Raw genomic sequence first — 10,984 nt, forward strand, 5'->3', positions numbered from 1 at the left:
GGGGGGGGGGGTTGCTCCTGCGACGGAGCTTCGCAGGGCCCGGGGGCGTGGGGTGAGCGGGAGGGGGCCGGAGCTTGCCAAGGCCTGGCTCAAGCTCCGCTGGAATGGCTGTGCCCACTGGGACAAGGTGTCATCGGCACGGCTCTCGCCGCCTTGCCGTGCTGCCGCGCTTTGGTCTGGGGTCTGGGTGTGAGGTGGTGCTGTGAAGGATCTGGTGGAGGTCTCGGGGGAGCAGAGTTGTGGGGCAGGCAGGGGCTGTAGGTCGTGTGGCCCTCCTGCTCCTTCCTGGTCGGCTCCGGAGAGCCCGTCGGTATAAGCAGACTGTTAAGCCACAGCTTTGTGCAGAGGAGGGCACGAAGCTTTGCAGCCAGGATGACCTGGGGCTTAGGGCTGTGCTCTCCTGACCACTGTTTTTGAGGGTTATGGTCCTCTGGGACAGGTGTGTGCTGCTTTTTTCCCTCTTGTGTCTCCTATAGTCTGTGGCTTCCAAAGGCAAGGCTTTTTTTCCTCGCAAATCAGCTTGGGAATGCCCTGCCTGGGCTAGCAATGACAATCTTATTGGCAGGTGTTAATCCCACCCCGTCACACAGTAGAGAAGAGGTGTCCGTGTTGTGTGGTGTGGTGTGCTCATAGGGAATTCAGCTGCAGAAATAGGAATTGGAGAAGACCTAGTTTATTTCCATTGGCTGATGAAGGATTGTTCCCTTTTCCATAGAGCTCTGTCCTGTATTAAATCAGAGTTGGGCTTTCCCTAGGAAAAAAAACCAAATGAGCAGAGACAAAAACAGTTCAGTCATTCAGAGGGTAAACGGGGTATTTGGATTAGACCTAAGAGACACACTTGATCTTGCTTTGGAAGCCATCAGCTCTAGTTGAGGTAATTGCTCCATTCTTTCTGAAATCTACTCCACATTTTGTAAGTGTAGAGCTTGTCTTTGATTTTTTTTTTTTTAGGATTTTTTTTGTTAATGCCTCATGCATCCTCAGCAACCGGTGACTGAATTGGTACCTGCATGGGCTCCTTTTGGGTGAGGTGCTGAAGGACTGTCAGTCCTTTATGCTGTTTGCCCGGTGGATATGATATCTGGAGTATAAGCTTTAAATTTCTGGTCTTGGTCCTTTGCCTGAAAAAATGCTTTGTTTGTTTTTCAGTTCAAAGAAGAGATTTCCAGGCGGTTTAAAGCCAAACAGGATCAGCTGGTTCTGATCTTTGCTGGGAAGATCCTGAAGGATGGAGACACGTTGAATCAACACGGGATCAAAGATGGGCTGACTGTACACTTGGTCATTAAGACTCCGCAGAAGTAAGAAACTGTTTCATCTTGGGGGGCTGAGGGTAAATGAATGATGCGAATAAACGCTGGGGGAGCGTTTCTGCTCTGTCAGGGACTGAAGCAGAGTAGTCGTGCGAGGCCTGAGTGCTGGCGCTGGGGCGTGTGTGAGCCTGGCAGCGGTGATCTGGTGGGAGAACTCTCCCTGCCTTGGCTTTGCTGTGGGGTTTATCACAGCCTGTCTCTTCCCTGGCTTACACAGCTCTGTAAGTCTGTAGCAAGTACAGCTCATGTGTGTCACTTTGTGTATTTTGAGCCCTTATGATTTAGTAATCTTGAAAGAACCCATTGGAGCTTGATACTGGTTCTAACAAAGATAAGTTCCTGTTAACAGAAACTACCTTCCCCATGAATTTCTGTGGAAGTTGTAGCTAATGCTCCGGTTTTTCTTTCACTTCCTATCCTAAGCTCTGCTCAAAGCCTGTGCTCATGCTGTCCCGGGTGCTGTGGAGACACACCGTGCCTGTCTGTAGGGCAGAAGGGTGATTCTGCGGGCAGGCGGGTGCTCCACTGCCGTGGGAACGTGCAGAACCTTGGGCGGTGGGACCGCGGGCGTGCGGCAGGGCGCTTGTTCGCTCGAGTGCTGCGGGCGAGCCCAGGGGTAGGTCGGACACGGATCGCTTGTGTCCCTCTCCGCTGCATAGCTCGGTCTGGGAAAAGGGTTGAGCTCAAGGTTTGGCGAGGTTAGGCTTGGCCTGGTGGAGCGCTGGACGCAGAAGGTTCTTGGGAAGAGTTGATGTACTTCAGGTGCGGCTGCATCTTCTTGTTGATCTCAAAACCCCCTTTGTAACCATTTTGTGGGCTCCCTGCTGCAGCCTGATGGGACTCCTGGTGAATTAACGGGGCTGCGTCTCTTTCTGTGGGTCTGCTGTCCCCTGGGAGAGCTGCCTTACTGGCTTAGTCAAGATTAGTGTGCTTTTTTTTTTCCCCTCTTTTTTTTTTTTTTTCTTACAAAGACAAGTGTGTGTATTGTCAGCTTCTGCAGGAGGCCTCCCTCTGGATGCTGCCTCTCCAGGTAGCCTGATAGCCTGATGCTGTTTACCACTGTCTCCACAGCAAACTGCAGTACTTGTGAACCAATTCAAAGGGTAAACAAGAGATCTCTCCTGGGTTGCTATTTTTTTTGTCCCACTAATAGTCATAGATAAGTGCTTTCTGAAGACATTACAGCCTCTTCCTGTGCTGAGAGAAACCAAGTGACCTTTCTTCAGCTTCCTTCTTCCTTTTTTGTTCAGCTTCCTATTTGCATTGTTTCCGTGCTCTGCCTCCCTCTCGGTGGCTGCTGATTTTCAGCAGCAGTCAGGTGAGTCTGGGAAGTGGACAGGGACCCTCAGGTGTTTTTTGTTGGGTTTTTTTTTTAAAGTCTTAGAAATAAGAGTGATAGGGAAAGGGAGTTAGAGAGAGGAATCATTCTTGCTTTGGGGAAAAAAATTCAAGAAATTGTTCTTGTTTACTTGTCAGTGGCATAATAGCATTATTTGAGGCAAGTAAAGTTAGTTTTTGTGGTCAAATTTCATGTGAAAGCTCTTCAGCACTAGTCCAGGACACGCTGTCATGTCTGCAGATGCTTCAGAGAATCTTTAAATGTTGTCTTTCAAGTTCCTATAAAAATCCTGAGGAGGAACTGTGATTACAAGGTTCTAGCTTGTGTTGGTTTACTCAGTAAAGCTCATGTCCAGCATCTGCTGTGCTGTGGCTTATGGCACAGTATGTGCATGTGTGTATGAAAAGAAGCTCTGGTCAAATTTTTTTGGACAGAGAAGCCTTGCATGTGAAGTACAGCCAGTGGCAGAGATGTGAATTCATAGCCAAGGTGGCAGAAAACTTTCTGTAGCTTCATGGGAAGGATGCTAGCTGCTTTGTGCCTCAGTTTCCCTCTCCGTAGAGTAATGCTGATATTGGTTTTGCCCGCAGGAGCACTGATAGAAATATTCAGTGCATGGGACGATTTGCAGAAAAGCAAATTCTTGTTTACCCCATGTACTAGCCCTGCTGTAACCTCCTGTGGTTTCTGTGGGAGCAGCAGGAGGATTTTCCTGTTTGGAGCAAACTCATTGCTCAAGGATATATAGCTGAGGTAAATAGTTCAGTGTGATTCAAGGAAGATACAACTCGGGGTAAGACCTGTCAAGCCACTTTGTGTGGGCCAGGATAAAATGTCAGGGGCTGTTATGCATCAGGATGAGAAGCAGATCCCAGCAGATGGAAGGTGTCCGGGAGCACGACTGGGCAGGTGGGAATGGAAGCAGCTGGGGCTGCCCTGGGGACAACGGGTGTGAAGGGAGGGGCGGTCAGCATGGGGTGCCCCCCCGTGTGTCCCCTGCAGAGGACTCTGCTCACCGTTCCTGAATCTCAGGGGTTTAATGCTGCCTTTTGTTTCTTTCCAGGGTCCAAGATTCGACATCTGCTGCTTCTGCCCCGAATGCTGCTTCTGCCCCCACTGCAACCCCTTCTTCTCCCGCTGCCCCATCTCAGCCTTCCACATCCAGCAGCGCCGTTCCCGACGCAGGCAGCGGCAGCCGACGGAGCAGCGGCTCAGGGACCATGGGAGGTCCTGGCGACGGAGGCCCCAATAGTGCGACATCCCTCCTGTGTAAGTGATGGCTGTGAGGTGGAGTGACACGGAAGAAGAATTTCCTAGGATTAGACCAAGGAGTTGGGGTTCTTGAGCCCCGTAGTCATCTCGGCTTGCTGTGGGCTTTGCATGAGTCGTTTCCACCGGAACACCTCGGTTTCCCTGCTCAGGATGATACTGAAGCCCTTAGTGAAGCGTGTGCAGGGGATGTCCTCCCTCCGAGCTGGCCACCGTGGGATTCTAGGACACCCCTCGAGTAGTGTGGGCGCAGTTCAGCTGATGCGCTTGTCCTCTTTTTGCAGCTGCCGACTGTTACTGACTCACGCCTCTCTCCCCGTGTGTTGTTCCCTCTCCAGCTGGCTTTGGCGGCATCACTGGGCTGGGCAACCTTGGGATGGGCTCTGCCAACTTCATGGAGCTCCAGCAGCAGATGCAGCGGCAGCTGATGTCCAACCCGGAGATGCTTTCTCAGATCATGGAGAATCCCTTGGTGCAGAACATGATGTCTAACCCTGACCTCATGAGACAGATGATCATGGCCAATCCCCAGATGCAGCAGCTCATGGAGCGAAATCCAGAGATAAGCCACATGCTGAATAACCCAGAGCTCATGAGGCAGGTGAGTCAGCACACCAGGGCCTGTTCAAAGCATGTTGAGGAGCATCTTTGTGGACCAGCTTCCGTGTCTGCTCTCCAAAGGGAGTGTGTGAATGCCAGATCAGTGATTTTAGAGATCTCTTCCTGCTGTAAGCTCCCCACAAACAGATGGTGGTCTTGAGTTATGTGAATACTGATTGCTCAACCCACATGCTTGCAACTCTTATCTCCCTTTCAGGGCTATTGAATCCATCGTGTGTTGGGCAAAAAAGGATGCTGGGATCATCCTGGTGTGCTGCGTACAAGGCTACTGTGTTCTGGTTCAGGAATGGGAGTAAAAGCAGTCATAGAGAAGTGAAGCTGCTGCAAAAGCTTTTTGTTTTTCTCCATTTCTCTCGATTAGATTAAGTATAGACTACAGAGCAGTACAGTCAATATTTTACTACCTATATCAGTGGAGAGCACTAGTCATAGGCCACGATCCTAGGTCTCAATTTTCTGTAGAGTCCTGGCACAGAGCAGACCCGTGTCCTAGAGGACTGGCTGTCTGCAGGACTGGAGCTTAGTCGGAAGGGAAGCGTAAGGGACGAGTGAGTTTAAGTGTTAGACAGCCCTTGACAGGACTCTGCTATTCCCCCTGGAAGACTTGTCAGGAGAGCTTTCAGGGTTGTTGCTGAGTGAGCCTAATTTCCATCTGCTTCTCAGTTATCTTTCTTTCAACTGTGTCGGCCATACGTGAAATTCCAGAGCTGCAGAACTAAATTGTGAATGATCTGTACTTAAGCAGCTCCTCAAATGAGATCTGGATGTTCCTTGTGCAGGGGAGACCCATCAGAAGTTTGGAGTGGGTGGATTTCTTGGTTTTCTTGAAATGGGAAGGATCTAGTCTCTTCCACCTTCTCAGTTTTTGAATGCAGTCCATCTACTTTGAGTGGGAACATATGGGTGTTAAATGTTTGGATGTCCTGATCCTGCTTAGAAACAAAACAATCTCATCCAGCTGAATTGAGGTTGAGAAGGAAGAGAGCTGAGCAAGGATGGGAGGAGCCAGGATCCCTGGGCTCTCTTTGCTTGGATAAATGATCTCTCTGCTCTCTGGCTGTGAAACGGGTTTAATTATACTCTTTCTTCTGGGAGCAGAGACTTAACTCTTTCAGTGCTTGGCTGGTAGATCATCAGAATATCACTGGGCTGCTAACCAGTCTCTTGATCCGCTCCGGTCTTCCGTGGTGCACATGGGCCTGAGCTTTCCACGTTTTCCTCCTTCTCCCAGACAATGGAATTGGCTCGTAACCCTGCCATGATGCAGGAGATGATGCGGAACCAGGACCGTGCTTTGAGTAACCTCGAGAGCATTCCAGGAGGATACAACGCCCTGCGCCGGATGTACACGGACATCCAGGAGCCCATGTTCAGTGCAGCCAGGGAGCAGGTATTGGGGTGTAACGTGCTGCGTGTGGGACGGGGTCCTTCCCTGACCCTCACGCTCCCGGGGCAGCCTTCCCAAAGCCTGGCTGTTCCTCCCCTCCCGCTCTAGGTGGTGAATGCAGCCACTAGCAGGAGAACGTGGGGCAGTGCCTGTCACCTGCTTTTCTGACACGCTTTGGGGTATCTGAGCAGAGACCTGCCCTTGCCCCGTTGGTCTCCAGGCAGGCTGGGTGCCAGCCCTCGCCCATGTGAAGGCCCTGTGGCTTCGTTAGCACAGCCCTCTGCTCTCAGCCCAGCTCACTGTATTAGCTCAAGCCTGACGCCTTTGGATTGGAGCTGGCTGAGCTCCAGCTGGCTCGAAGCACAGGAGGAGTGAGCGCAGGTCTGTCTGCAAAAGGCTGTGCAGACATACTCCAGTCTAGCATTACCTACTGGTATGTCCGGGTGCTGATTTTACATGGTTGTTTTGAAGCTCTGCATTTGGGAGCCAAATCTAGGGCCAGAGCCGCTTCTTGAGCCGGGTCTTTTTTTGAGCGAGGTGTGTTGTGGATTAGAGATTTCTCAGGAGGCAAATTACAGCATGTGTTTAGCCAGTTCTGGACCTGGATGAACACAATCAGCCCTTCCCTAGCTCGTACAGCGGTGGGGTTAGCCCGACATTCTCTGCTGGGGCTAACTGATTACAGCTATTTCTCTTTTTTTCCCTAGTTTGGCAACAATCCTTTCTCTTCCTTGACGGGGAATTCTGATAGCTCAAGCTCTCAGCCTTTGCGGACGGAGAACAGAGAGCCATTGCCGAACCCCTGGAGCCCCACACCCCCTGCTTCCCAGAACCAGGCGCCCAGCAGCGAAGGGAGCACTGGCTCGGCGACCACCCAAAGCACACCGACTGTATCCAACCCCTTCGGGCTGAATGCTGCGAGCATCGGGGCTGGTACGTAAGTGAGAGGAACCAGACGGGGAGAGAAACTAGAGGGTGCTGCTGACTGAGCAGGTCACCCAGGCTTCCTTGGAGGGCGGATCCCTCTGGCATCTGGGTGCCTCTCCGTGGCTGCTCACCAGATGAATGATTCCATCCCAGTTGTAAGCACAAATGGGTTATTTCTGGTGTCCCTCCAGCCCTCAAGAGCGTGGGAGAGTGGCAAGCAAAGCGCTACCATGGCTGTCCACATGGCCAGGGGATGAAGTAAAGGCACTGCTGTTCTATGTCACGTTGTATTTCAGGCACACTGCAGCAGTGCTCAGGCTTGTAAGGGGCTTTCCTTTGTCTTCCCTTTCCCCTTGCAGGCATGTTTAACAGCCCAGAGATGCAAGGACTCCTGCAGCAGATTTCTGAAAACCCTCAGCTGATGCAGAACATGATCTCTGCCCCTTACATGCGGAGCATGATGCAAACTCTTGCCCAGAACCCGGACTTTGCAGCACAGGTAGAAGTGTTGCAGTTGACTTCTGTTGTCAGACAGGCCGTGAGCACGGTGCGTGTGGGACCAGTCTGCTTCTGTCGCTGGAGTGGTTCCTCTTGCAGAAACCAGAGAGCTGAGTGGACGCAGAGGCTTTTGTTATATTTCTCGATAGCTTGAAGGCGGTCGCAGTACTGAACCCTGTGTCATAGCAGAGTCCCTAACGAGAAAGGTGGCTTTCAGAGGGACCTGGGAATGGCCCTTCTCTTTGCCCGTGGCCAAGTGGTGCCTGTTCCACGCTGCTGCCAGGAATTGAGCTGTCCTGTTTCAGTCCCCATGAGCGGGGGAACATGTTGAAAGCCCAGGGAAGGAGTCAGGGCATGACTGACTTGTTCTTTGTGGCTTAGTTACGTAGGGTTTAACAGCCCAGTGGCAGCAACCCTCTGACCCTACCTACGTGTGCTGTCTCTTGCTAGATCATGGTAAATGTCCCCCTCTTTGCTGGGAATCCACAGCTTCAAGAACAGCTCCGCCTTCAGCTCCCTGTCTTCCTGCAGCAGGTAAAGGCCCCTGTCTGGCCCTGTGCTGCTCTCAGCCCCTGGGCTCCAGAGCTTTTCCATCCTCTGTAGGAAAGGGAGTATCTCAGCTGCTTGGTCAGGTGGACTAGGAAGCATGTGGGCTTGGGTGGTTTGGGCTGTGAAAGAAAGGGGATTGCACCGGGGAGAGAGAAAGGAAGAGCTTGTTTAGACAAGGCAGTCTAAATTAAGTAATCTAAATTACCTAAAGGTGGACTTCAAATTAGAGTAGTTAAGCTACATGAAGCCCCTGTGTGACAGTCTCACTGTAATGAGTTTACAAAAATTAAAACAGCTAATTGTGCTAGAGCAGCTGGTTCACTGAGGTAAATCAAATAAAAATGGCTTTAATTCCAAAGGCATGTGCCCCCAGTTCTAATCTGATTCACCTAGTTCATTTAGGAAATTTGATCTAAACTCTCTGAGTATCTCTAGATGAGCCCTGCAGTCTGGAGACTCCAAGGAGGAACCAGACTCTCGGGTTCGCTCTGGCTGCAGGGCGAGAGGCGCAGCTCTGCGCTGACTGTTCTTCCCATTGAGAGCTGGTGGGTCTCTGCCTGCCAAAGCTCGTGCTGGTTGGTACCGCTGTGTCTCTTTGCCTTTGTTCCCAGATGCAGAACCCAGACTCCCTCTCCATTCTCACCAACCCCCGCGCCATGCAGGCGCTCCTCCAGATCCAGCAGGGACTCCAGACGCTGCAAACGGAGGCCCCAGGACTAGTGCCAAGGTAATAAGCGCTTTCGAGTGGGTTTCTGCAGGCAGAGCTGACATGCTTGGGACCAGCAGGCAGAGTGGCTGTTGATTCATTGAGATCTGCTTAGGGCACCCTCGTGGGGACTCTGTGTGCGCCCACAGGCCTGAGCTCCAGCTAATTAGCGCTTCCCGCTTGCCTGTACTTCACGTGGGAAGTCCTTGACCCTTTCTTTTTGGAGGAAAGGTTTGGAAACCACCTGGTCCCTCCCCCATCTTTTGTCTGCTTTATTCAGTATTGGCCGAACTGAAGAATTTTTATCTCTGGGGAGCAGTGTGAGATGCGCAGCCAGGAGGCTGGGCGGGTACGCTGGGACAGACTGGTCTGCCAGCAGCCCTCGGGCCTTCTGCTCTCCAGCAACGTGGGTCACATTCAGCCTCTGCGGTTCCTTTTAGGTCTGTGCCTCTGTCAGGATTCCTTAATCCCTGTACCTCGTGTGATGCAGCCAGTTTAATTGACAAAGCTGTCCTGTAAGCGAGGGCCAGCCTGGCAGAGCCTGCTGGGTACAGTGCTGCCCAGCTCTGGGGGGACACCCAGAAGTGCCAGCTCGCCTCTGAGCACCCCCTGCCTTCCTCCACAGCCTCGGCTCCTTCGGCATGCCTCGAATGCCCCCGTCCTCCACAGGAGGAAGCACAATCCCGGAGAACCCCGTTCCCTCCGCTTCGACGCCGGCCAGTGCCTCTCCAGCTGGGGGTGGTAACCCCCAACAGCAGCTCATGCAGCAGATGATCCAGCTGCTGGCCGGAGGAAGCTCTCAAGTACGTAACGCCCAGCTGTGCGTGCCCTCCTGGGGATGGACATCTCCAGGGTGAGGTAGAGGTTGTCCCGATCCCACCCCGCTCTAGGCATCTCCCCAGCAGGTTTCTCTTGACTGTGGTGCTTTATGACCAGTTTGGTGTCTCGGGCTGGCTGATTCTTTGGGGTATAGCAGCCCTCTGCAGAGCTTTGGAGCTAAGAGTGCTAGGGATCGGTCAGTGTGAGGTTCATGGTTGGACTAGATGATCCTCGAGGTCTTTTCCAACCAAGATGATTTTGTGATCGTCATCTTGGCACTGGTGTCACCGTAGGTATGGAACTGGGACCAACTACCTGCTGTGCCAAAGCCTGTGGCACTGTGGGGCAGTGGGTGACGCCACTAAACCAAGCCCGGAGTATTTCAGGACGCCTAAAGCTGAGCTCAAGAGTCCCTGCCCCTATTGGATGTTGATCTCTGCTGTCTGACTCTGAGGTCTTTGTCCTTTCCCTCTGCAGGCGCAGAGTCCTGAAGTGCGATTCCAACAGCAGCTGGAGCAGCTGAACGCCATGGGCTTCATTAACCGTGAGGCCAACCTCCAGGCGCTTATTGCTACTGGTGGAGACATCAATGCAGCTATTGAGAGACTGCTGGGCTCCCAGCCTTCCTAAACTCTTGTCATGCTGCCCCACAGACGTCAGCACATGCATCCATACACATGCACAGGGGGATCTTTCAGGAAAGCCCACCATCATTTTCATATCTGACAGCTGTCCATGTATTTAAAACAAAAAAAAAAAAGATACAGCTTAACCCCTGACCTTCCTACTAAGTTAAGATTTCATGTTGAAATGCTCTTTAACTGGCTTGTATGTGGATTCCAGTTCTCATCGTGGCCACAGAGACTTCAGATGTGTATTTTTTCCTAAATATGCCCTCTGTCTCAGACACTCTTCTCTCTCTCTCTAGATGGTAGAGGCGATACTTCTAGTTACTTACCTGAATGATTGTGTTTTGAGTAGCTTGATTTTAACTGTACATGATTCCCTTCCCTAGCCCTCCTTTCAGGCAAATATTTAAAACTTGAGCCAATTCGGGTTTTGGTTATTTCTCCCAGCATCTTATTGATAATGGATCAAAAGAAAAATTGAAATGACCTGAAAATTTCTGATGTCATTTGTCTTGATGTTCTATTGGATGAACTGAGCCTGTGTCCCTTGCACACAGGTGCCTCTGATCTCCTGGTAGAGAGTTAATGTGCATGAAAACTACATTTGAAGTGTGGCCTCTTTACACTCTTGGGATGGTGTAAAGGAGCCTCGATGCCTTCCGGGATCAGGCTTGCTGTTCTTGAACTTGAGTTGAAAGTGCCGTGCAGAAGAACGTGTTTGAAAGGTGTGTTTCTGCCCAAGCAATTTAGTTCTCGCGCAGTGGTGTCAGGGGTTTGTTGACTCTTGTGCTCAGTAGGCTCATTTCTGAAAGTGTAAAAACAAAAAAGGAAATTGAAAAAGTCACAATCTTTTCGCTTCACTGGAAAACACTGAAGTTCATGTTCTTTCCAGTTTAGATCCATTCTCCATTTCCCCCCCCCCCC

The 10,984-nt window shown here is 51.4% G+C and overlaps 1 protein-coding gene across 1 annotated transcript; it reads left to right on the forward strand.

Moving 5' to 3' along the window:
- The first annotated feature begins 1,134 nt into the window (after nucleotides 1-1,134).
- UBQLN4 (ubiquilin 4) lies at nucleotides 1,135-10,558 on the forward strand. Its single transcript, XM_026867546.1, has 10 exons — nucleotides 1,135-1,304; nucleotides 3,719-3,924; nucleotides 4,263-4,525; nucleotides 5,777-5,935; nucleotides 6,640-6,865; nucleotides 7,219-7,358; nucleotides 7,808-7,891; nucleotides 8,518-8,633; nucleotides 9,238-9,415; nucleotides 9,909-10,558. Exons 2-10 carry the CDS (start codon nucleotides 3,876-3,878, stop codon nucleotides 10,059-10,061), a joined length of 1,368 nt encoding a protein of 455 aa, XP_026723347.1. The 5' UTR covers nucleotides 1,135-1,304; nucleotides 3,719-3,875; the 3' UTR covers nucleotides 10,062-10,558.
- Nucleotides 10,559-10,984: the final 426 nt, after the last annotated feature.

The sequence above is a fragment of the Athene cunicularia genome, unplaced genomic scaffold, assembly GCF_003259725.1.
Source record: "Athene cunicularia isolate RWA unplaced genomic scaffold, athCun1 SCF_72, whole genome shotgun sequence".
Taxonomy (NCBI): domain Eukaryota; kingdom Metazoa; phylum Chordata; class Aves; order Strigiformes; family Strigidae; genus Athene; species Athene cunicularia.

Coding starts and splice junctions, on each gene's coding strand:
- UBQLN4 (XM_026867546.1), top strand. CDS start 3,876: ATGGGAGGTCCTGGCGACGGAGGCCCCAATAGTGCGACATCCCTCCTG. Junction 5,936..6,639: donor TCAGTGCAGCCAGGGAGCAG/GTATTGGGGTGT, acceptor TTTTTTCCCTAG/TTTGGCAACAATCCTTTCTC. Junction 7,892..8,517: donor TCCCTGTCTTCCTGCAGCAG/GTAAAGGCCCCT, acceptor CTTTGTTCCCAG/ATGCAGAACCCAGACTCCCT.